This window comes from Podarcis vaucheri (assembly GCF_965113315.1).
Source record: "Podarcis vaucheri genome assembly, chromosome: 2".
NCBI classification, from domain to species: domain Eukaryota; kingdom Metazoa; phylum Chordata; class Lepidosauria; order Squamata; family Lacertidae; genus Podarcis; species Podarcis vaucheri.
This window is the reverse complement of record NC_138760.1, coordinates 4,545,872-4,571,788: the sequence shown is the minus strand read 5'-3', so window position 1 is coordinate 4,571,788 and position 25,917 is coordinate 4,545,872. Positions and strand designations below refer to the sequence as shown.

The 25,917-nt window shown below is 45.2% G+C and overlaps 1 protein-coding gene across 4 annotated transcripts in view; it reads left to right on the top strand.

Moving 5' to 3' along the window:
• The window catches only part of STAC3 (SH3 and cysteine rich domain 3), a 31,434-nt gene extending 12,035 nt beyond the window's left edge, over positions 1 to 19,399 (top strand). For 2 of the 4 annotated variants that reach the window (XM_082208726.1, XM_082208727.1), the window contains exons 3-12: positions 2,054 to 2,282; positions 5,114 to 5,211; positions 6,127 to 6,187; positions 6,286 to 6,377; positions 7,573 to 7,639; positions 11,285 to 11,331; positions 12,246 to 12,337; positions 14,920 to 14,971; positions 15,502 to 15,651; positions 18,224 to 19,399. In XM_082208726.1, coding sequence (XP_082064852.1) covers positions 2,054 to 2,282; positions 5,114 to 5,211; positions 6,127 to 6,187; positions 6,286 to 6,377; positions 7,573 to 7,639; positions 11,285 to 11,331; positions 12,246 to 12,337; positions 14,920 to 14,971; positions 15,502 to 15,651; positions 18,224 to 18,322 — 987 coding nt within the window. In that variant the 3' untranslated portion in view covers positions 18,323 to 19,399. Of the gene's footprint in view, positions 1 to 2,020; positions 2,283 to 5,113; positions 5,212 to 6,126; positions 6,188 to 6,285; positions 6,378 to 7,572; positions 7,640 to 11,284; positions 11,332 to 12,245; positions 12,338 to 14,919; positions 14,972 to 15,501; positions 15,652 to 18,223 lie in introns of all 4 variants that reach the window. The other 2 variants (XM_082208724.1, XM_082208725.1) reach the window with 1 other exon arrangement.
• Positions 19,400 to 25,917: the final 6,518 nt, after the last annotated feature.

Below are 25,917 nucleotides of genomic sequence, written 5' to 3'. Positions count from 1 at the left end.
ATTTCACAGTTGGTGCTGGTTTTGATGATGCCAGTGGTAAAGGAAAACATGTTTTTTAAAATATCACACACACATCCATTGCAGTAGAAAAGCTACTATATGCTGTGATTATTAAAATATGAGATGCATATGCTTGTACAAAAAAAATATTAAATTGTCCAACAAGACAATTTATGATTTGTAAGGTCTGTAGGAAAAAGTTGTCAACTGCTGGGCTAGTGAATTGAATGATGGCTCTTTAGCCTGTGTCTCCCCTCCCCATATTTTTCCAGCAGACTTTCAGCCATTACTATTTTGGAATTTTATTACAGTATGTACATTTATTCAATTAAATGTGCATGTGTCATCTCTCCCTTTTAAAATAAAAGCAGCATCAGTGGGAGGAGATTGTGGAGTGGGTTGATGACATCACCACTGTTCCAGCCAATCCATGTGGCGCTGTGCTGGCTTCCACGACCAATGCTGGGAACTTCAGGAGATGGGACCTACATTCCTAATACCAGTAAAGATAAAACAGGCAGAGGTAGCTTCCTGTAAGTTTTTGATTCTGCATTAAAATTCTATATGCCACAAAGGTGGCAAGTGCACTTATCGTACCAGCTTGACGGCTGAAATAATATATATTGGGGGGGGGGGGTTGCACCTTAAGTGAAAGGCACACAAAGCATCAGTGATGGGTTTGGCTGTTTAAAGTTAGGAATGCAAGTGTTAAGCAGTGCATTAATGACCCAAAAAATTAGTTGACTAATTGGTATGGGCCCGTTTTAAATAAGCAAGGCTGCAAAGGTTAGGGCCCTTTACTTTTTTGAGGCTGTCTGTCTTCTGCCATGTTTTTGCAACAGAAGATGATAACTAAAAGATTGGATGGTTTTTTCTTTTCTTTGTTGTTAAATTGTAAGTTAGCAAATCTTTTGATATCTATTCCCCCCACCCACCCAAAAGCAGGTTTAGAATCACAGAATCGTAGAGTCAGAAGGGACCATGAGGGTCATTTTGTCCAACCCCTGCAGTGCAGAGATCTTTCGCCCAGTGATACCTTTTGAGTTTTTTGTCATAGGCACATGGACTTAAAATTTTATTTGCATTATTAGCAAGTTAAAGAGAGCACACCTACAATAACTTGGGCTGCATACACACAATTCATTTAAACTATGTTTAAAGCACATCCCCCAAATAAAGCACATTTCTTATAGTGTAATCCTGTGCATATTTACTCCAAAGTTATTCGTGTTGTGTTGTTTGTTTAGAAAATCAGACTGAGTCAACAAGCACTCCCACCCCCTGTTCAACTTGAAATCTACCCTTTGCCCACAGACCTAGAAAGCAGACTGCTGCCTCTAAAGCTTCACCCCACCCCAAAAAAATATTCAGTATGGTACTGCTCTGCCCTAGAAAGTTGTGGAAAAGGATTGCTGCAATGAGTATATGTGAAGCACTTGAAACTATATACCTGCTTTTGGAATAATTATTATTAATCGGTTAATAGCTAAAAAGCAGATGGTTAATCCACTAAAACAGAAAATATCTTTAATTAGTTGCTAGTCATGCTTAGAATGCCATTGCATGGAGAGAGTTCCACAATGCAAATTGTTTCTGTGACATGGCTTCCACCCCCTGAGATGTGGCCACTGGATGTTTTCTGCCACTGCAGACCATCAGTTTGTGGGTAGTGCAAGGAAAAGCCACTATGTGCAAATGGGTGAGCTCTGTGGTCCAGTCTCCATGCAGTTGTATGGCTGCCACCATGCTGCTTCTATATGTTCACTGGACATTTGTTTGCATTACTTGCAATCCAGGGTCCTCTTCCCCTGTGTTTGCCAAAGACCCAAGGGCTGCCATGGGTCTCCCCCCATCATCACTTTGCCTCATTTTTGAGCTACTCATGGACAAGTTTGGAGCGTGCATGCCAATGGCGCTGGTTGCCAAGGTTCCCTGTTGGCATCGATCAAGTGCTGATTGTCCACCACCCCCCACCCCACCCCATCCCACCCTGCCCTCCCACCCCATCCTGGACCTTCAGCTGCAGCGGCTAAAGCAGCTTTTCCAACGCAAGCCCAATGAGGAGCCTGCCCCAGAGGAACCACAGGCCAATGGGGAGCTGGTCAGCCCCTCTGGAGGACCCATCTACTACATCTATGAGGAGGAGGAAGAGGATGAAGAGGAGGAGGAGCCTGAGCCACCACCTGAGCCAGAGAAACCAGTTAACGACAGACCTCACAAATTCAAGGATCATTACTTCAAAAAACCCAAGTTTTGCGACGTCTGTGCCCGCATGATTGTCCGTGAGTCCTACCTGAGGGGGTCGAACTGCAGGGGGAATGGTGGTGCTCAGAAGGTTGCCTCGTCCCTCTATTGGCAGGGTGCTTGGGCCTTTGGCAATGGCATAACAGGCAGAAGTCTGACAAGCATGGCTTTTTCTCTCTCCGCACCTCTGTGGCTGTGGGGGGAGGAAGTTTCACTGCTGAATGTCCGTCTGTCATGTTAAAGACAAACATACGATGGGCAGTTATGCATTGCCAAACATTGTGCACCACACAAAAAGAACACTAATTTGCATATTTGATAAATATGCATAGATGCAAGTTTGGAAAGATTTACTATAAATAGAAATGTCCTAGTGGTGAGAGCTGCAAACTCTTGATGGGCAACTTCAAGGCTTCAGCTTGTCAGTCCAAGAGGACACCTAGAGGACTGGCATCCAAATAATAAACTGCCCCCTATAAATCAGGACACATGGCCACCTTGGGCACATGAGTCCTGTCTGTAAAATGGTAGCAACCTTAATGGGTAAAGGAGAGGGAGTGAAGGGGGATGGGGGGGGGATGGGGAAGGCATGTGCTTCAGGGAGATGGTGAGTCATGAAGATGAAGAGAAGGTGCAGATGGGAGAAGGTATGGATTGTGTGGCTAAATCAGGCTTCCACAAACTCAGCCCTCCAGATGTTTTGAGACTACAGTTCCCATCATCCCTGACCACTGGTCCTGCTAGCTAGAGATCATGGGAGCTGTAGGCCAAAAACATCTGGAGGGCTAAGTTTGAGGAAGCCTGGGCTAAATGCTGGATATGATGGTGGCTCACATATATATAACTAGCAGCCTCATACCCAACATTGCTTGGGAATTCTAAGAAACCCCCAAACCAGTACAGTTTTGAAAGCAGTGTTAAAATAGTGCCATTGTGAAAGTTTCAGGCCACCGACTTGATTCAAGATGGTGTCCAATTTGGCTACCTTATCATAAGCAGTTGGGACGCAGGTAGCGCTGTGGTCTAAACCACTGAGCCTAGGGCTTGCCGATCAGAAGGTCGGCGGTTCAAATCCCCACGACGGGGTGAGCTCCCGTTGCTCGGTCCCTGCTCCTGCCCACCTAGCAGTTCGAAAGCACGTCAAAGTGCAAGTAGATTAATAGGTACCTTCTCTGGCAGGAAGGTAAACGGCTTTTCCGTGCACTGCTCTGGTTTGCCAGAAGCAGCTTAGTTATGCTGGCCACATGACCTGGAAAAACCGTCTGTGGACAAACATCGGCTCCCTCAGCCAGTAAAGCGAGATGAGCGCCGCAACCCCAGAGTCGTTCATGACTGGACTTAACTGTCAGGGGTCCTTTACCTTTATCTTTATCTTAAGCAGTGCATAGTGAATGGATTAACAACTTTCCAAAATATATAGTTGGTACACACACAAGCATTTCCCCGCCCCGCCCCCCAAATAAATGTCACTGAGTCAGAGATGAGTTTTCATCATCCATGGTGGTCATTTTAAAGTTGAGAAGGTAAAGCCCACATCTCTCTTTCCTGTTATGCTGTAGTGAGTACAAGGTGACTGGAGCCGCTTCAAGAGAACTGTAATGTAACAGGGAGGGAGGGAATGAAGTTAATAGCCATAGCTCCTTCCCAGTTTTGAAAGAACTGGGGGTTGGGGAATTTGCAACATGATCCATCTGTCATCTTCTCCCTTCATATCATGACATGCATACCTGTGACTGGAAAGGGAATGAATAATGCAGCTCTCTCTTATGAGGTGAGGACTTGTGATATTCACATGAGATGCAAAAGGGTTTGCTCATTGATAATTTCTTCCAGCACAATTGGTATCCCATATGACACCAATCAGCCTCTTGGCCTGTTGCCAGAAACAGGATTTAAAGTCAGCCCCCACCCACAAATGCAATTGATGTTTCACTGATATGTCCTTCCTATCCAGACTTTTCTGGTCTTTTCAAAAGTGGTATCTAGCTGGCTTCCTTTATAAAGGAAAGCCACTCTGCACCTGCTCAGAGGCAGTTGTAAGTTCCAGTATTTTGAAAGCAGACACTGGCAATCTTAAGACCAACGCAAGTGCGGAAGAAAACACTGGTTTTAAATGCAGCCCCTCCACCCCTCCAAAAATATCATGTACACAGATGTGTAAGACAGCTAAGGAGGGAATGTGTCAAAGCTAAGCTGCAAGAAATGATCCACGGGTACCAGAGCCAGAAAGGAATTGCTGCTTAGGCAAGGTCTCAGAGCAGTCAGGAGCCCTTTTTATAGGCCTGCCTGCCTGGAAGAGCCCAACAGCCAGCTGGGGGGGGGGGAGGGCCAGCCCAGAGCCTGAGGCTACTTCATTGGCAAGAAAATGGTCCAAGCTGCAGTTCTCACCCCATGGGGCAGTTGCACACAGAACTGAAAATTTCTGCCCTGACAGCTCTTGATGCAGTGTGATTCAGAGTGCCAAAAGGGTACGCACTCAGGGAGTGTTGAAGTTTCCCCGCTCATCCACACATACCACCCACAAGCTGGGCTCTATACTGAAGTGAGACCAATTGGGGGAAATGGCACCTTCCATCTTGTCTTACGTGTGATTGGACAGGCCCATGTTAAAGGACATGAGCGTGCTGCAGACACCTCGAGTTTAGTCCAGGGATGGGGAAAACATTTTGCCCTTCAGATGTTGCTGGACTCCACTTCCCATAGCCCCAGGCAACGTGGCCAAAGTGTGGCCAGGGACCCTGGGAGGACCTCAGGTTCCCAATTCATGATTTAGTCTGCAGGAGTTGCAGGGGTGGGGGGCGCGGTTGGCAGGGGGTTGGCTCTTACGGCCCAAATTGCCCCCAACAGATTGGTTTTTTTTCTACTGTAGTCAATAACAAATACGGCCTGCGTTGCAAGAACTGCAAAACCCACATCCACCACAGCTGCCAACACTATGTGGAGTTCCAGCGCTGCTTCGGCAAGATTGTAAGTATTCCCTGCCTGGCCCCATTGCCCAAGTTCCAGCTTCCTGCCACTTAACATGATATGCCATGTGCCTTAGGCTTGGGCCGCCAAGTTCAGAGGTTGCTTTGGCCACCATAAGGTGGAGGATGGGAAATGTTTTGGCATGGAGATAAAATCTTCCCCAAAGAGACATGCTAATTTGAGAACTGAGAAATTTCTTTGATTGCTTTAATAGGGAACATAACAGAATTTGTATGCTCAAAATACTTTTGTGTTCCTGGGCAGTTTAGGACTTACAGCTTGAGTAAATCGAGCTAAAACAGGAAGAATTTGTGTCTGTGTGCTGTCATTAGAAGCATGGATCTGGTATAGTGTTGGGTTTGATGACATTAAAAAAAAAACAATTACAAGGACAGAGAATATTGCAATAATTGCTTTTGAAAATGTAGAAAAACCATTTTATATTCATGTGGAACCATCAGCATCTTAACGGTATTATAGAAGTGTATTTTTTTAATCCATGAGATAGATTCTTGTTCCTCTAGGGTGGGAGTTGTATTTCGTTCTTCTGTTGGTATATATCTTCTTCTGTTGGTATATAATTTTAAAAAGTTAAGAAAAAGAAAACTGCATTGAATCAAGCTGTTCATAATATTTACTTCAGGGATGTAGTCCAACAAAAGCTGGAGGGCCCCAGTTTGGGCCAACTGTTTTAGGCCAACTGTTTTGCCCCTTCCACAGTAGTCCCCAAAGAATCACCAGAGGCTTTTTCTGCAACCCGTGAAAATATTTCCAAAAATTGATGTTCCTGCCTCTCCGAGGATAAGCTGGTCTACTGGCAGCGTATTTAGGAAAGAGTTGTCCTTCTTCCTTAGTTTTGGACGAGGCTGGGTTCTCCCTTTCACTTGTGCGTCACACTCTTCTTTTGCCCTGCAGCCCCCAGGTTTCCGTCGTGCTTACAGCTCTCCATTATACGGTGCCGAACAACTTTCTGGTGGTAAGTAACCTGCTGCAAGCCTCTACCCCTTCCAAAGGTGGGCTTCCATTGCCACAAACAGCAGCCTAATTTTGTTGCTCTTGCTTTTCACTCCACAGCAAACCGAAGTGACCCTGTGTTTGAGACGCTGCGGACAGGTGTTGTCATGGCAAACAAGGAGCGCAAGAAAGGGCAGGATGACAAAAAGAACGTAAGGGAGATGGTGTGGGGAAACAATCATGACACAGAAGGGTATCATATCATTGTCTCGTAACCATAGCAGCCTCTCCCAGGGAGAGCCGTGGCAAGTGCCCTCCAGATAGGAGTGATGGAATCAGGACTAAATTAGCTCTTAATAAAAAGCGTTAATGCCTTTACAATAAAATAATTAAAGGGTTAATGTGGCTTGCAGTATTTCAGACCTCTTCCTCACCCCACTCCCCTTCCTTGTTGCTATACATTTAATTTATCCACTCCGCTGGAAGGCCGCAGCCCTCTTTCTCGAGCATTCTGCCACAAGTCTGCTAAAAATATCCACTGTGCAGCTTAGCTCCCCCTTTCCAACTATAACCTTGAGGAACAGTTTATCAGATCCCACGGTGTAGACATTTTCTTGCCCACATCTGCTGCTGCTGCTGCTTCTGTGGGGCAGATAAATGTGCAATGTTGTAAAGTGAGACCATGGGTAAGGGAGCTACAATATGGGGAAGAGGAGTTGTGCCCGTAAACTGCTGTGGCCAGTAGTAGCCAGTAGTAGCCAGTAGTAATAGTAATATGTTTTACAAGTAAATTTATGAAATATACATAATACCTTATAATGCTAACATCGAACACATAATACACAATAAAAATCTTAAATATAATATTTAATTACATGATTTTGTTTACATTAAAAACATAGTACAAAATGCAGCAGACATGTCAACATTTAATTATGCATGTGCAAATACAAATTACCAGTACATCATTCCTACTGCATTAATTAATGTAAAGTATAGCTCTGTTCTTGGACAATAGACGGGGTAGGTAAATCTGACTTCTTCAGCTCTTTAGCAGGGAAGATGATACTGAACCATTTTTCCCAGCCTTGGAAGACTTAAGGATATAGCAGCTTGAGGTTGGCTGCGAGTTGGCACCCCTGTCTCCCCAGATCCTTCTCTGGAGACCTATATAAACCACCCACAAATTGAGGTTCTTTCCTTATCCTCTTCATGCTCCTATGCACATTGTTTTGGAAATATCTGCCAGAAACTCCCGAGGCCTTGCCTAGTTTCACATAACCCAGAATCCCCTGCTGTGTGCCCCAACCCTGAGTCTCGTGCAGCCTCCGTTAGTGAGGATGCTTCCTTCCAGTCAACTGCAACAAAGCTGATGCCTTCTGATACATTTCCCATCCTGCTTTCTAGCCATTGGCTGCTATGATGGAGGAGGAAACAGAGGCCCCTAAAAACGAGGGCGGCCAACCTGAGGCAGGTAAGTGCCAGACCTTGGGAAACCCTGCTCTTCAAAGACTCTGCAGCCCAAAGGCTTATTTGTTAGATCTAGAACTCAGGTAGACCAATTCTAGAAGAGACCAGATGAACAATAATAAAAAGGGGTTGTGGAAATTTATCACCATAAATGAAACCTAGCCACGCCGTATCATACAGTACATACAAATGTGGACATACAGAGCCATAGAGGACTCCAGGGCCCAGGTGTCTAATGAAACACCTTCTTCCATATACAGTGGTACCTCGGGTTACAGACGCTTCAGGTTACATACGCTTCAGGTTACATACATTCCGCTAACTCAGAAATAATACCTTGGGTTAAGAACTTTGCTTCAGGATGAGAACAGAAATCGAGCGGCGGCAGCGGGAGGTCCCATTAGCTAAAGTGGTGCTTCAGGTTAAGAACAGTTTCAGGTTAAGAACAGACCTCCGGAACGAATTAAGTACTTAACCTGAGGTACCACTGTACCGTATATACTCAACTGCATGAGGCATATTTTATTGCATTACGTACAATATGATCAAGCAAGGGACACATTGATTAAACCACTATTGGCAATTTGGCCAGGTCAATCCGAAGCCTACCATGTCAAATATCTTCTGGACGACAAGTCCAATGATATCACAGCAGCCATGGCAAAGTTTCTTTCAGTAGTCATACAAATCAAAGATCAACATACCCATGACTAAACAAATAACACTTCAGTCTCCCTTTCCTGGGGGGTTGTCTGTATGAATCTGTATTTTATTCTGTATCTATGTTATGGGCCGTAAGATTAATAATAATATACCTTTTTTCCATCTATAAGATGCCCCCATGTATAAGACACCCCCTATTTTGGGGGACTCAGATTTAAGAAAATAGGGGGGGGGGAGATATATCTGTGTATAAGACACCCCCAAATTTTTTACATTATTTTTTTAGGGGGAAAACCTTGTCTTATACACGGAAAAATACGGTATATGTGCCTGAACAAGATCTGGTGGGGATGCTATTGATGATGCCACATTTGCTTGGAAATTTGGTATGCAATACCCCTGGCGGGGTGCTGCGTGTAGAGAGGGAATTCCTGAAACGCTTTTTTGATGTGTCTAGATTCAGCCATAATCTATAATATTATTAGATTAAATAGTTTGGCATATTGAGAAGCTTGGATTTGATTTTAAGAGCAGCATCCCACACTCAAGCTTCCAAGCCTCTATGTGTGCAAAAATAAGCTTGAAAACATATGGGCTGAGATACAGGAACAACATCGGAAGCTGCCCTATACCAAGTTGGTCCATTGCGCCATCTAATTTAGTATTGTCTGCACTGACTGGGCCCTGGAAAGTCTAAAGCTTTAGAAAGTCTGAAACTTTACAGAATTTCAGACAGTATACATTCCCAGTTCCATATGGATATGTTGGGGACTTTTTGCATCCTCCCCTTCACCACACCAGAAGGAGTCTTATTGGGATTTCTGAAGAGTTGGACTTCAGGACCTTCCTTTAGTGCCACCTTACCTGTAGAATGAATGGTGCAAAATTAACAAATGTGTGCCAGTTTGCTTTACATAATTTATGTAGATGGAGATATCCAGCTCGTCTTGGTGCAGAAGTTGGGTTAACTTCCTGCATAATTTTAATCATTTTAGTTAGCCCTTGCTGTTGTTTACCTAAAATATGTTCAATTCAAATGTTGGTGAACTCATCTTGAACAAGTCTTAGGTTCCAAGGGAGTGACATATTGAGTATTTGGGACAATATTGCCTAGTGATTATCATGGAGGGTGGCATTCTTCCAAACCCTTTTGGAACTTGTGCCAGGTTTTATTTCCTGGGGTTTCTGACACTGCCATAAACACTGGGATAAGCTGGATTCTCTTTGCAGGTCAGCCAAGGGCACTCTTGGAGTAGGAAAACACTGACAGACATCTTTAGGGGTAGAATGCATAAAATTTCAAACAAGACTATGAATGGACAGTTTGTTTATTTGTCGTTCTGATGAATTGGAAGACTGGGCACATGGGTGGGTGGGTGGGTGTATGCAGTCAAGTCGCGGAGAGCAGGGGGCTTAGCGCTGGCAGGGGGACAGCCGCGATGGCACCCCACTGGGATCGCACTGCTGGGGGCGGTGCGCTCCCCCCGTACTCCTCTTCCTCCGCCAGTGGGTGTATGTTTGCATGAGGCTGCAGAGAAAGTGGCTGCTGTCTGTGTCTTCCTCGAGGCAATGCTAACAGGAACAGGTGTCCTGCAGGGACAGCTCTCTCTCTCTCTCTCTCTCTCTCTCTCTCTCTTTCCCTCCCTCCGTCCCTTAAGGATGGGGCAAAAAAATTGAATCAGTTCACAAACTCCAAGATAATTTGAGAACCAAAGTACAGCCAAACTTTGAAATCTACTGTCCTTCAAATTTACAATGCAGTTCTCTAGCCAAGTAATGAGTAAAAAAAAAACAAAAAAAAACATATATTTGGGTAAAGTGCAAAAAATGCATATACAGTGGTACCTCAGGTTACGTACTTAATTTGTTCCGTAGGTCCGTTCTTAACCTGAAGTACTACTTTAGCTAATGGGGCCTCCCGCTGCCGCTGTGCTGCCGGAGCACGATTTCTGTTCTCATCCTGAAGCAAAGTTCTTAACCTGAAGCACTCTTTCTGGGTTAGCGGAGTCTATAACCTGAAGCGTATGTAACTTGAAGCGTCTGTAACCCGAGGTACCACTGTATAGAGAAGATAACATTCAAAATGCATTATATTATGTCTGTTAGAAGAAATTCACACTAAAATGCTGATGAATTACTTTTCAGAATAAATAAATTGCAATTAATGTAGAAATGTGGAGAACTGAAGACTGGAAAAATGACAAAGTGAGAGAAGCCAGAATTGACCCAGCGCCCCCCCCCTAATGGAGGCCCACCCTTTCCCTCTCCTTACTAGCCCAGGAGTGGATAGACTGGTGCTGCTGCCTTCTGGCACTGAAGGAAGAACAGGAAAGGAAAGAAGAGACAGAAGCACGACCGAATGTTCTGCTTCTTCTCCTTTGACTGAATGGCTGTTGCAGTTATGGCAGTCGGCTGCACCTGTCAAGGGAGGGGGGGATGCGGGATGTTTTGACACTGTGGGCAAAGCGCCCTGCAGCTGTCTCCCTGACGCTTCCTGCCCCTGCCACCACGCCTGCACTGCCACTGCAGCAGCATCCTTGCTCCTGTCTGCGGCCATACTGGAGTGGGGCGGCTCTGCCACTTGAGGCAAATTGCTTCACCTCTTCTCATGGAGGCGCTGACCTTGGCACCTATAATACTAGTGAGAGTTGCTGTCTTCCTTGTGCTGGTCTCTAGTAGAGACGGGGGAGGGGGGGGAGAGAGAGAACATGGAAAGGCAGGCAGGGGTGAATAAAATGCACAGAGAACTAAACTGGGAACTGCTGCAATCTTGTACGTAAGGGTAATAAACATAGTAAAAGCAACAATGGTGATTTGGAGCGATTCACTATATAGATTCCTCATTTTTAGGCCCTGAAAACTCAACCAGGAGAGAGTGTAGTGATGCCTGGGGAGTGGACAAATTTGAGTTTCACTCTTCTTTTATCTCCTTCTCTCCCTACTTATGCCCCTATCTGAATGCTGGGTTTTTTCTTTTTGTGTCCAGGAAATCCAGAAGCACAGAAGGCTGAGAAGAATGCCCCTGATGATAAGGTACCTGACTCTGCCTGCCCCCTTCCCCCCCCCTTTGGGAGGTGGGGGTGTAATGTGTGCCCTTCCTGAAGTGAGATGCCAGCAGCACTGAGATGATGCACGTCCACACCAACCCACAAGCCGCCTCCTCCTCCACAGCCAGAAATCCCCTGGTTTATCTTCCCCACCTTCTGATATCTGCTGTTACTGCATTGCCTTTTCCTGATTTTCCTGTGGTTTTTATTTATTGTTGCAAATTGCCCTGGAGTCTTTTTAACTGAAGGCTGCTACGGAAATACTTTTACAAACTGGACAGGGATGGAGTATATAGCACTGTGAGGAGGCCAGTTTACATGGCTGCCTGGGCTGGTTCTTCCTGCTTGCAAGGAGCTGCTTGAACTCTCTGGGGCAGTTACTGTGCACCACTGAAGATCTGGCAGTTGGGGAGGTGGCTCTGTGTCCTACTTCACAGGACACATTCCTTTATTTTGAATGACTGCCAGTGGAGAGTCTTCTCTTGGGAGATGTCCTCTGTTTGAGGGCTGTCCAAGTCTCATTTCAAGATAAAGAACCATAAAACTAAAGAATAGAAGCACTGAAGTTGCCCATCAACCATTTGCAGCACCTGCTGAGCAGACTGAGCAGGCGCACAAATCACTTTTGGTCTTCCCCACTACAATGAGATGTATTGTATTGCTCTTTATAGTCATTATTTCTAAATTTGCATTTATGCACATTGGAGTCATTGTTTTAGGTGGTGCAAAAATCACTCTTTTTGCAATGCACAACTGTCCAGCTTCTGTGGCCAGGGTGGATTTGGGGAAGTGTTTGTATAGGCCATTCCTTTTGAACCTTGAAGAGACCTTGGGTTTCCTCGATGATCTCCTAAACTCCACTGCTTAAGTCTTGATGGGCTCCTTTCTTCCCTTGGACAGAATAAGAAGCAGCAACCTGGGTTCCAGCAGTCTCACTACTTCATTGCACTCTATCGCTTCAGAGCTTTGGAGAAGGATGACCTGGATTTTCAGTAAGTGGTTTGGAATTTGTATGTGTTGGTCAGAGTTTACCAAGCTCAGCTGATCTTGAATTCACTGTCTTGCAGAGGCAAGTCCCAGCATGGAGATGTTTGGGTTGTATTTCTCATATCCTTAGCCAACCTGATGCCAACAGAATCTAGATCTTATAGGTTACTCCTGGCTGTCACCTATAAACCATTTCACTTGGCGCAGGATGTGACTGCTTGCTTGCTTGTTCATGGAAGCTAGACGGTCAAAACATGCTATGCTGATTCTGTACCAGTTGGGCAGTTCCAGACCCAATTCATAATACTGGGTTTGACTTTAAAAGCCCTAACTTAAATGGCTTGGAGGAGCCAGGTTATTTGAAGGACCCTGCCTCTAGACATATTTGTTTACCTTTATATCCTGCCTTTCTTCCAAGGAGACCACATGTTACCTTCACAACAGCCATGTGACACAGGTTAGGCCTGAGAAGTAGGGATTGGCCCGAGGTCACACAGTGAGCTTCATGGCTGAGTGGGGGTTTGAACCCAGTGCTTCAAGACTGGTGTTGGAGGCCACACTCATTGAAACTTCCTTTAAATTCAGTCAGACTGGCAGCTACTATGCACAGGGCTTTCCCTGTGGTGGCTCCTTCCCTTGTGAAAGTTCCTCTCAAGGGCTGTACCCTTGGTCCTCCTCAGTTTCAGTATTTAAAAAGACTTTGAAAGTGCACCTCTTCTACAATGTCTTTTAACTGATGGGATTTTTGGCCATGCTGCCGTTGCATTGATGTTTAATTGCTTTGGCTCTTGAAATGTTTTTTATACTGGCAGAATTATATTTTAATGTATTGTTGGGGATGTATTTTTTAAAAGGTTGAAAGGTTAATTATAATATTATTATGTTTCTGCCACCCTAGGTTCTTTTGGGAGGAAGGACAGAGTAGAAAATTAATAAAACAAACGAACAAATAAAATATTTGTAGTTTGTTCACTGACTTCGGTGGCATTGGTGGCTTATAAATGTTGAAATTTAACAAACTATACAAAAATTTTAAAAACCATATCAAAAACCATATTATCAAACACCCACACACCCACAATTGTATGTAAAACCAATTTCAAATCTAAAATTAAGGATTCCCCCAATCCCGTGACTTCCCTCCACCCCCTGATTCCTTAATTTTCCTTTCCAAATGCATATCGTTATTACTCAAATAAATAAATAAATAAATAATTCATCCAATTTATCCTATAGTATATCTAAGATTACAAGTGTTCTTAAAATCCTGTCAATGTATTAACAATACTTTTTTATATATACATTAAACATTTCCCAATCTTTTCCAAAATTCTTATCATCCTGGTCTCTGAGCTCATGTTTCCATTTCTGACACTGAAAATAATATTAGTGCTAGGGAACAATAGTGATGGGTAAGTTTGCTTTTCCCAGTTGAATGAGCAGTAATTTTATAGCTAGTGGTTTGGTGGTGATGACACTGGAATAATAAAATGTAAACTCAGTTTCCCCTCAGTAATATACCGTTGCCATTCTGGGGAAAACATCTGAAAGATCACAGCTGGAAGGGGGAAAGTAAAGCTCTTCAACTCAGTAAACACACATTGATTCTTTAAGGTGGGATGCAAATGTAATGAACAGTTAGAACTGAGGAGCTGAGCCAAAAGATCCATTGTGAGGTTTTACTTCACACTGAAGGATTTCCTTTTAAAAAAATTTATTATTACACTTATATGCCACTTTTTCTCCAAAGAGCTCACGGTGACATACTTGGTTCTGCCTCAAGAACCTCTAATCCTGAGTGAATAACAGTATTCCACATGGGGAGGTGAATGCTGGGATTTGACTTGACAGCTTGACAGCCATCTTAGAACAGCTTCTCATGGGGTGTGAAATATACTCAGAGTCAAGAGTGGATTTCATGCTCTTTATTCAGCTCATAGTAGTGAGGAGGAATGGAAGTTCCCCCACAATATCTGCTTTATATACATTATTTACACAGTGGGCTGCACGTGATTGGCTAATTCCGGGATTCTCCTGTAGGCCAATCAGATTGTGGATTCACTTCCACCTGGAGCTGGATTGGGTGGCTCCTGCGGACCAATCATACTGCTGCATTGTTCTAGGACCAATCAGACTACTGCATTCTAAATCCTATTATTTTAGGACCAATCAGACTGCTGCATTTTGGATCCTATTCAACTCAGTACATAACAGGGTGCTATGAAAATACGGCATCGCATGTGCAGATTTGGGCAAAAATAGGGAGGAGAGCAGAGCCCCACCCAAAACATATCCCAGCTGATGCCTTCACACTAAGGCCACCTACTGGGTCTTGTTGTGATGTGTGGTGCAGAAGAATAAATATGGCAGTGTTAGACAACTACCAATGCTCACTGATTACTTCCTTGCTTTGCTGAGTGGTGGTATCAATAAAAGGGGAGGTTTGTTTGGGCCGGTCTTAGTCAAGTACCTAGGTTGGGGGACAGATAAACCTGTCCAAGACTCCAGATTTTCTGTGGGCAAATTGGAACGTATGGTTTACCATCATTTGTGGTGATATTTTAACTCCAGACTCATTCTCTTTCAGCCCGGGGGACAAAATTGCCATTGTTGACGACTCCAATGAAGAATGGTGGCGGGTAAGAAAAGGGAGCTGACTGCCTTGAGGAGATGTGCCATGGAGGGGCTGGGAAGATACATAACAAGCAGAAGATAACTTGTGTTTCAGCTTCAGGGTCAAATCTGGTCATTTGAGGGGAAAGTGTTTGATCTCTTAGAACGGATGTACAAAAGAAAAATAACTTTAATAAGTGGTGGGGCCACAAACATTATTTGGGGTTTGTCTCAGTTGTGGTTTCAGAACTATCCCCCTTGATGTTGACTTGCAGGCTCCCTTGATATCTGAGTTATGGGCTTCTATCTACCGCTTCAGTGCTAGTCAGGGCATGTTCACATGGTAAATGTAAACTGGTTTAACTATGGGTGTTGCCAGGGGCTCCCAAACCTTGGAACTTTTGTGCTGGGCTCTGTACCTCCTGCCCCTTTCACCACTGCTGCTTTAAATGTTAGAATACATTTGAACTGTCCTAATTAGTGGCAAGCAGAAGAATGTGGCTTTATGGTGGTTTGACTTCGTTACACCTTAACCCCATGTGCGGCACTCTTCTAGGGCAAGAAGATTGGAGAGATTGGCGATAAAATTGGATATTTCCCACCAAACTTTATTATCCGGGTGCGTGCAGGAGAACGGGTACACAAAGTGATGCGGTCCTTTGTGGGCAACAAAGAGATTGGGCAGATCACACTAAAAAAGGATCAGGTAAGTGACTTGGAGGCAACTCTTATCCTTTCACAATTAACACCCTATCTCCCTGCTGCCTGCCACTCTTACAGTAGGAATGGATGAATCAATCTGAGTCAGTTTCACATATGGTCATTCATAAGTTCATTCTATGCATTTCTACATTAAAAACAAAAACACATACATGGGAATTTACATTATTTAATGTCAAATACGCATTTTTATATTCATTTTGTACATTTCCTGAGTCAAGAACCTTACTGCAAAATTCAGAGAAGTGTTGAAAACCAAAGGATAATTGGGCTCCAATCTGCATATCCATCTGGGAATTGCAAATCAGGGATGGTTACCTTTAAAAAATGCAGACCAAATGAAATTCTTGAGTGTTCCTAACTGATTGTGGCATAATTTTGGATTAAATGTTGTGGAGCAGGCAGGAAAATAGTGGCTCAATCATCTGACCTGTAGAGGCCATTCTGAAGTTTCATGACCCATCCACCCAAAAACAAATATTTCCCATGCTGTCTTAAAACCCATGCATGGCTACAGAATAGTTTTTTGGGGTCTTTTGACCACTAGTATCAGAACCTTCACCCTGGCAGCCACTTAATAGCAGAAACACTACTAACAGTCAGTAGCTTATCTTACCCTTCTCTCCATGCTCTCCATCTGAAAGAGGCTCTTCCATCCTTGTTTCTCTTTCTCATTATTAGCCCCATAAACCAGATCCAGAAACAGGAAGTAACCCTACCAGCCCTTACACACTTTTGTTTCACACCAGATAGAATCATAGAATAGAATTAGAATCATAGAATCATAGAGTTGGAAGAGACCACAAGGGCCATCGAGTCCAACCCCCTGCCAAGCAGGAAACACCATCAGAGCACTCCTGACATATGGTTGTCAAGCCTCTGCTTAAAGACCTCCAAAGTAGGAGACTCCACCACACTCCTTGGCAGCAAATTCCACTGTCGAACAGCTCTCACTGTCAGGAAGTTCTTCCTAATGTTTAGGTGGAATCTTCTTTCTTGTAGTTTGGATCCATTGCTCCGTGTCCGCTTCTCCGGAGCAGCAGAAAACAACCTTTCTCCCTCCTCCATGTGACATCCTTTTATATATTTGAACATGGCTATCATATCACCCCTTAACCTCCTCTTCTCCAGGCTAAACATGCCCAGCTCCCTTAGCCGTTCCTCATAAGGCATCGTTTCCAGGCCTTTGACCATTTTGGTTGCCCTCCTCTGGACACGTTCCAGTTTGTCAGTGTCCTTCTTGAATTGTGGTGCCCAGAACTGGACACAGTACTCCAGGTGTGGTCTGACCAGAGCAGAATACAGTGGCACTATTACTTCCCTTGATCTAGATGCTATACTCCTATTGATGCAGCCCAGAATTGCATTGGCTTTTTTAGCTGCCGCGTCACACTGTTGGCTCATGTCAAGTTTGTGGTCAACCAAGACTCCTAGATCCTTTTCACATGTACTGCTCTCAAGCCAGGTGTCACCCACAGTTTTGCATTTTCCAGCTCTGTACACTGAACGGAAAAAAACCACTCCCTTCTCTACCCGTTTCTGTCTCTCCACACCCTCGCCCCTGTGGTCTATGTTAGAATCATTCAGACATGACAAATAGACTGAAATGAGTCTTTAAGTGTCTTTTGTGACACTTTCCCCAGTGTTGAATATTCTCTTCCATGAGATCCAATTGCTTAGGCACTTACTGTAACACTATAGGCATTTAACACTACACTCATCAGTTCTAACATTAGAAATGCATTATAAAAATGTGACACCAGAGGACGCTGTAGAGCAGTGAGCCTTCAATGATGGAAAACTACCACTTAATTACAATAGTCTCTAAACACTGTACAATAAAGCTTAACAAATGCAATAGAGGTAACATGAAATTTAAAACCAACTGTACAATCAGAAGTTGTTTAAGATGCCTACAGGAATCAAAAGGTCCTCATGAGGCACTGGAAGTTCAACAGGTAGTTTTCAACTTCATGTTACCTGTATCGTATTTATTAAGCTTTATTGCCTATCTAATATCATCCACAAAATTGGGTCCACAAGACTGAACACATGGACCCTGGTATTTACAAGCTGTGTATCCGAGCCATAGGGGACCACTAACAGTGACTTTTCTGGAGATCTGAGGGAGCTAAGGAGTCAGGCATTTCTTAAGGTATACTGGACTCAAGTTGTACAAGAACACACAAATCTTGAACCTGGTCTGGTAATGTATGAACAGCCAGTGCAAGATTTCCAGCACTGGAGTTATGTGGCCTCAACAGTCCAGGCACAGAATTTGACACCGGCTGGATGCTCCAGATCCAGGGTCATAAGCCTTTATCCGGGTGGTTCTAAGCCCCACGACAACACCTGTTTGTTTCTTTGTGTATTGTATTAGCTTAGAGCAAAGCCTTACATGCTGCTCTGTGGCTGCTTTTAAAGGTATTCAGACCTACAGAAATGAGCAATGGCTGTTTTCACTCTCTGGGAGAGGTGGTAACTGTATAATAGCATGTGACATAGCAATCTGGCTCTGATTCTTACCTGTTCTCCTTTCCTCCTTCATCCTACAATAGATTGTGGTGCAGAAAGGTGAGGAGCTGAATGGGTACGTGAAAGTCTACACTGGCCGCAAGGTGGGGCTCTTCCCTGTCGACTTCCTGCAGGAGATCTGAGACCCAGCCCTGGCACTTACAGGTTTCATGGCCAGAGCCGAAGGCCAGGTTGTTTCTTTGGAAAGAGATTCCCAGCTACCAGGACTCCCTGCAATGGAGCTGGGTTCTGCGAGTGCCTGTGTGGCTCCCAGTGAAGATATTCCACCAGGACCTGCATCTCTGAGCTAGGATACAAGGCGAGGAGCACATAATTTTGTCACCTTTGGGCAGGGGGGCCCTTGGCTCTCCTCTTGGACTCTAGTGGTGGTGGCAGATTCCAGAAAGTGTTTAGCCGTTAATCCACTGATGATGTAAGCCACAGAGGTGCTGGGATGCAGACAAAGCTGTTCTGCTTCCTGTCTGCAAAGGAAGTGGATACTGATTGTTCATATTGACTGCCAGACTAGACAAGTGGCATTTGCTGCTGTCTCCTGCAGGTGGCACAAAGCTTGTGTGTGTGTGTTTACTTGGAGGCAAATGGCTGTCCCTTTGCTGCTGGTGGTGGTGGTGCGACTCCCAGCATTATTTGGATTGCTTAGATTTTGTTATGTTTTGCCTATATATGTTATCTCTCTCTACCCCTCAGTAGCCTGCTTACCTACTTTAGCATAAAGCTGCAGGACTTGGGGTCAGTGTCCAGTGAAGTGACCTGATTTTCTCGGGAGTGCTAATCAGCTCCAGTTATGCTGAAATGATATACCTCTCCCATTATCCTTTTCTTCCATTTTCCTGCTGTTGTGAAACTGAATCCTTTTAGATTGTTCCCTTTTAGGCACCTTCTGGTCTCGCTTATGAGGGAGGCTAGATGTTCTAGACAACTGAATTTCTTTACAACATGTATATACATGCATTTCTCTGTACACAGTCAGTGCTATGACTTTCTTTCTGGGGGAGGGAGCATGCAAGGTGACTAATAACTTGGTCACAGCAAAGTGGGAAAGTTGCATGTTATGGAAAAAGAGCATTGCCTGTTTCTATGATCCTTGTGCACTTTGAGGTGGCTCAGAAAGGCTGAGAGTCCATGCTGAATCAAGCCCTTTGGATGCTATGAGAATAAATCAACAAAGGGCCCACAAGTAATGCTCCCATTCTTCTTTTTCCATGCTTGCATTATAATATCTGAACTGGCCACATGTGCACCTTCTCCACAGAGGTATGCACTCACATGCTCATCTGGAATTCCTGAATCACTTGGCGGGAGAGAGGCCTCAGAAGATGGTCTGGGAGCTCTTATTTGTACATCTGAATCTGCCACAGTCAAAGTCCAATTCCTTGCGTGACAGAGAAGACTGTTTTCTCCTTCTAATATTCAAGATTACTGGAGAACAATGACACAAGGGTAGTGAGGGTACTACATAAATTGAGCCTGTCCTGCTCTGAGATATTGCCAGGATTTAGGGTTGCTGAGAAAGTTACAGATAGTATTTGATGACTAGGCTTGTAATGTGGGGTCAGCTCATTTGTAGTATGCAATCTGCTGATACTCTTGGTGCAATTGCACTCATTTCACGAAAGCCTGTTGCCTGCTCACATGGAACACAGACAAAGTTTATTTGTGCACACATTCTCATGTGCAGTTATGGTGTCTGGGGCTTACTTTCACACCTGCACACTGAGGAGGCACTCAACATTTGCTTTCATGAGAGACCATGCAAGCTTGCAGATAGCCCACTTCCTCAGTCTCATTTACTCACAGTTGATCACATGTGCCAAAGCACGCTAAGGAATCAACAGGCTCCAAAGCATGCTTAGCTGACACCCACATTTACATACAACGCACATACATTTTGGTGCCCTTCATAGCCTCTGTTGATGTCCATTATCCTGATAGCCTGAAAGAGAGGAGTTTTTCTCCCTCTCTCTTAACTCTAGAACTCACGGATATCCAGTGAAGCTGAATGCTGGAAGGTTCAGGACAGACAAAAGAAAATACTTCTTCACATAGCTAAACTGTGGAATACGCTCCCCCAATAAGCAGTGGCAGCTTTAAAAGAGGATTAGACAAGGGAGGGAGGATAAGGCAGTCAATGGCTATTAGCCATAATGGCTGTGTTCTGCCTCTGCTGTTGGAATGGAGGGCTGTTGCGCTCATGTCCTGCTTGTGCCCCTTCCTTGGGCATCTGGTTGGCCACTGTGAGAACAGGAATGATGGACCAGATGGGCCTTTGGCCTGATCCAGCAGGAGAGTCACAGGTTCCCCAATACTGCGTTTAAAGCCTAGGAAGTCGTCTACTTCCTGTGTCCCCAAAATGGGCACTTTGCCGTTTCAGATAAGCGTCCGGTGGGGGTGGGGGGGAGTGAAAAGGAGAACAAAGCAGGGCTAGGTACTTGCAGCACAATCCTGACCATGTCTACCAAGAAGTAAATCCAGTGGCGTAGCGTGGGTTGTCAGCACCCGGGGCAAGGCAAGTAATTTGCGCCCCCTAACCCTAACCCGCAGATGTTGCGCCCGGTGCGGCCGGCCCCCCTGCACCCCCCACGCTACGCCACTGAGTAAATCCCCCTGAATTCAATGCAGTTTACCCCCAGGTAAGTGGGATTAGGATAGCAGCCTTTGTCTCTTGTTCATTTTACCTTCTTTACAGCTTTATGAACTCCAAGTAATTTTTGTGCCAAAGGATTTGTGTTACCAGCTACATTTCAGCTTTCCCTCAGAGCTCAAGTTGGGTCCTGTGTGGGCAAGGAAGAGAAGTTAGCAAATAGGGTTAATATGTACTTGTCAGGATATGTGTGCAGGAAGTGTTGGCATAGTCCTCTGATCAAGATGGCTAGAGCAATGAAAAATAAATGTATATTGTGGGTGCTAAGTGCTTTTGAATATACACCTCCAGCTGCCTGTCCCAGAACCTTTCAGGGTTGTATCTGTGAGGGGCGATTCAAAGTGGGAATGATGGAGTTGGGCTAGATAAGGCAACATGAAATCAAACATGTTTTTTTGGTCCCTAATACAAGCGTAACCCAGTGTCTACACCACCTTACCTGTCTCTTGTCTCATTTGATCTCAAATGATAAGATGAGGGCAGGTGATGAGAAGCCATTGTTTTGGACATATTTGAAACATCTACCCAGGGACTTGTGTCTGTTAGTGGCAGATACAAGGCTATCATACAAGTCTCCCTGTGTGTTATTGCACAGCACAAATGGGGAATTTGGTATCTGATGCAGAATTTAGTATCCTGAGGATCTCAGCATTCTGTGTTTTTTAAGCAGCTTTCTAATCCATAAACCACTGGAGACAAAATTGAAAATGGCTGGTCAAAAGTCTAGTGGAATCTCAAACTGGGATGGGGTGAACAGGAGTTCCAGTTGTCATGGCACAAAGTATGCTTTATTCATAGAAGTAGAATAAAATCTGTGAAAAGTGTAAACAAACAGAGTGATTTGCATAATTGATTCGGGCTGCAGAATTTGACTTTGGCACATTCTGTGAACCACCCAGGCACAGCATTTTGTACACCACAGTGCAATCTTCCTGCAAATTGCAGGCACCATGAAGTTGGCACCTTGAAGCCTTTGAGTGAATAAGGTTCTATGTGGCAAAAAGCTATTTGGGAAGACAGTTGTAACAAGTTCTGGAAAACAGCTCTAGCATTTTATCATGCTCAGAGTGGAGTTGCATGAAATCTAGACTCCCTCCTCCTCTCTCTAAACTGGATCTATTTTCAGCAGAAAATGTACCATGCTTCTTCTTGCCTAGTGGAAACAGTCAAGCCAGAAGCCATGTCCCTGATTGGAATGTGAAACCTGAGAGCATCGCTGGGAACTGGAGCATTGCCCTGGTCGCTGCCATATATGGGGCCATGAGACAGGTGCAGCTAAATTTGTTGATTCACAGTTAAGTCATTGGAAAATTCAGGGATGGAGCAAACATTTGGGGAGGCGGGAGGGTGGAATAGGGGGTTTCTGCTGCCTGATCCTAAGTGAACAGGTGCTGCCTGTCCACTTGTGGTGTCTGAATCGCTGCTAGGGTCAAACAGGAGAGTCAGGAAGAAAAGTTTGGCAACAAAAAGTCATATGATTTTTTTATACCACAAGGGGGCACTAGTGCCCTTCAGGATTTGGCATCTCAGGTTTAGAATGTTGTTTCTCAAACCTTTTGGATCCTCTCTCTCTCTCCTGCCTTCTAAATATACTCTGCTTTCAGCCCTGATAATTCCCAACCTGGTGTGAAGTGTCTGATCACTGGGGTGAGCATGCACGAATATTTTGTGTGTATCCCACTGTTCTGCATTGAGAGTCTTAAGGCAAAAGCATCTTAAACATAATTTTAATAGGAAGTTCTGACTTCCCACTCCCCTTTCATTCCTGGTCCCAACCCTGTTCATCCATTAAACCTAAGCACTGGGCAGCTACTTCAACCTGGTTTACAGACAAGCTAGCTTTTTGAGGCTGGGAGAGAACAGAAAGGGTGTGAATGAAATAATGGGGTCTTTGTGACTGCTGTAGGGCAGCAATGTCCAACCGGTGGATCAACAGGTAGATCCCCTGGAGATCGTGGTCGATCATGGGATGCTTTTAGATCTTCTCATTGAAAAAACTGCTGCAATAATGTTTCCGCCCCCACCCCCCTCGCTCTGTCTTTCCTTCGCGCCAATTGTGTGCTATTTTGATGGCGATTGTTGAGTTGTTAATTGGCTTTAGCACTGCGTACGTTTGGTAGCATCAGAGTTTTCTGTGAGCAATTTATGATATCCCCCCTTAAAAATGATCAACAACTCTGGCCTCCCCCGTCCTAAAAAAAGCTCCACAACTATGGGCAATCCTCCACTTCCACCCACCCACGCACGCTCCTTCTCCCTCCAATGACTGCCAGTTTTTTTATACTGGGAGTAGATGGCAGTCTCTTGGGAACTGGACATGTCTGCTCTAGGCGATGGCCAGCACAATACCTTCCCAATGTTTTTAGGCTCCAGCTCCCATCAGCCCCAGTCGGCATGACCCTATGGGCTTGGTTGATGGAAGCGGGAGTCAAATGACATCTGGCACAGTTGGCATAAAGATTCTTTACTGCACCACCAAATCCAGGTGGCCCCACCTCATGGTTTTCTAAAGCCAGCTTGTAGAACAGGGATGGAGGATTTGGGGCCCTCCAAAGGTTGCTGCACTACAGCTCCCATCAGCCTTGACAAGCATAGCCAATGGTGAGGTATGATGGGTGGAACCTTTGGCATGGCAAATGCTTGCCCACATCCGTTGCAGAACATGCTAAAGTAATGGCCACATTGGTGAACATGTGAGCTGCTGAGGGATGGAGGCTAATGGAATGATATTGAGGGGGGAACCAGAGGTTCAAACAGCCCAACAACCCATGCACCTAGGGCAAGATATCTGTCACCCAACAAATTATTTCCTTCCATAGTCCAGGTGGAGTCCATCACTGAGCTATGCTGATAGTTAGCAATTTCCCCCAACTATTGAACCTAAGTCCCCTGCCCTGCCCTGCCCTGCCCTGCCCTGCCCTGCCCTTCAAACTGTGCTTTGCTCTTATGCAGTACTAGATGTGGCAAGTAATTGCTGCCTCTCTTCCTCCTTTTACGTCTGGGAAATGTTTAAGTGCTGTCAGTGTATTGCCTTCCTTTACCCTCTTTGGAACTCCTTTCCCCTTCTGTTAGCAACAGCCTCCTTGAACTGTGCAGTCCAAGAATAAATGTTGAGCCTCCAGACGAGGTTGCCTCTCCTTTAACAGGTCCATGGAGGTGAAACAGAGCAGGTAACTGAGGAAAGCCCAGTCACTGAACTTCAACAGGAATCCCCCATGAGTGCAAGTGCCCTGCTTAGTAATAACTACTGTTATGTTATATTATATATTTAATAATTTATATGCCGCCCATTTGATTGGGTTACGCCAGTCACTCTAGGTGGCTTCCAACAAATTAAAACACAATACAACACCAAACATTAAAAACTTCCCTAAACAGGGCTGTCCTTAGGTGTCTTCTAAAGGTTATATAATTATTCGTCTCCTTGACATCTGAAAGGAGGGTGCCACTGCCAAGAAGGCCCTCGGAGCTGGACCTCAGTGTCCAGGCTGAATGATGGGAGTGGAGATGCTCCTTCAGGTATGCAGGGCCAAAGCTGTTTAGGGCTTTAAAGGTCAGCACCAACACTTTGAATTGTGCTTGGAAACGTACTAGGAGCCAACACAGAGCCTTTAGGACTGGTGTTATATGGTCCCAGCAGTTGCTCCCAGTCACTAGTCTGGCAGCTGCATTCTGGATTAGTTGCAGTATTCTAGTCACCTTCAAAGGTAGCTCCACATAGAGTGCATTGCAGTAGTCCAAGCAAGAGATAAGCAGTGCATGCACCACTTTGGCGAGACAGTACATAGGCAGGTAGGGTCTCAGCTGCCATACCAGATGGTAGACAGCTGCCCGGGACACAGAACTGACCTCCATGGACAGCTGTGAGTCCAAAATGACTCCTAGGCTGCCCACCTGGTCCTTTAGGGGCACAGTTACCCCATTCAGGACCACGGAATCTCCCACACCTGCCCACCCCTGTCTCACAGAAACAGTACTTCCCTGCTGTTGGGATTCAACCTCAATCCATTAACCACCATCCACCCCTCAACCTCCTCCAGACACCCACACAGGATGGTCACCAGCATCACAGGACATCATCTGCATATTGGTGAACACCCAGCCCCAACCCCCTGATGATCTCTCCCTGCAGTTTTATATAGATGTTGAAAAGCATGGAGAAGAGTGTCTAGTGAGTGTCGAAGGATCCAAACACTCATCCCCAAACACCACTTTCTGGGCATGACCCAGGAGGAAGGAGCAGAACCACTGTTAGTGCTCCTACCTCCCATCCCTCCTAGACGGTTCAGGAGGATACTGTGGTCGACAGTATCAGAAGCTGCTGAGAGATCCAGCAGGACCCAGAAGAAGCTTCCATCTCCATCCCTAGCCCACCGGAGACCACCAACCACACAACCAAGGCAGTTTCAGTCCCATGACAAGACCTGAAACCCAATTGGAAGAGGTACAAATAGTCTGTATCCTCCAGGCATGTCTGGAGTTGCTCTGCGATCACCCGCTCAATCACCTTACCCAGGAATGGAACATTTGAGACTGGATGATAATTGGCTATAGCAGCCGGGTTTGAAGATAGCTTCTTTAAGGGGGAAGCATTCACAACCCCATGGAGCCCATTGCCCAGCCCTGCCTTGGGCAAGGATGGGCAAGGATCAAGGGGACAGGCGGCTGGTTTCACTTGTCCAAGCAGCCTGTCCACATCCTCAGTGGTAAGAAGTTGAAATTGATCCCGTACAACTTGACTAGACAGAACTCTGGTACTCTCCCACCATGGCCCTGCTACCAAGGTGTTGTATGCCCATCCACTGAGCTACAGGGCTTGGTACTAGATAGCATGTGTTGCCTGAAAATGGTCCCGGCTTCAGTCACTGGCATCTGCTGTGAAAGGCTCCTGCCTAAAACCCTGGGCACCTTCCAGATGTTGGACTACAAGTCCCATCAGCCCCAGCCAGTGTAGCCAGTGGTCAGGGATGATGGGAGTTGTGGTCCACTAACGTCGAGAGGGCACATTGTTGATTAACCCTGGTGCAGATTGCACTGAAGCAGACAGATCAGTAGTCTGACTCGGTAGTTTCCTAG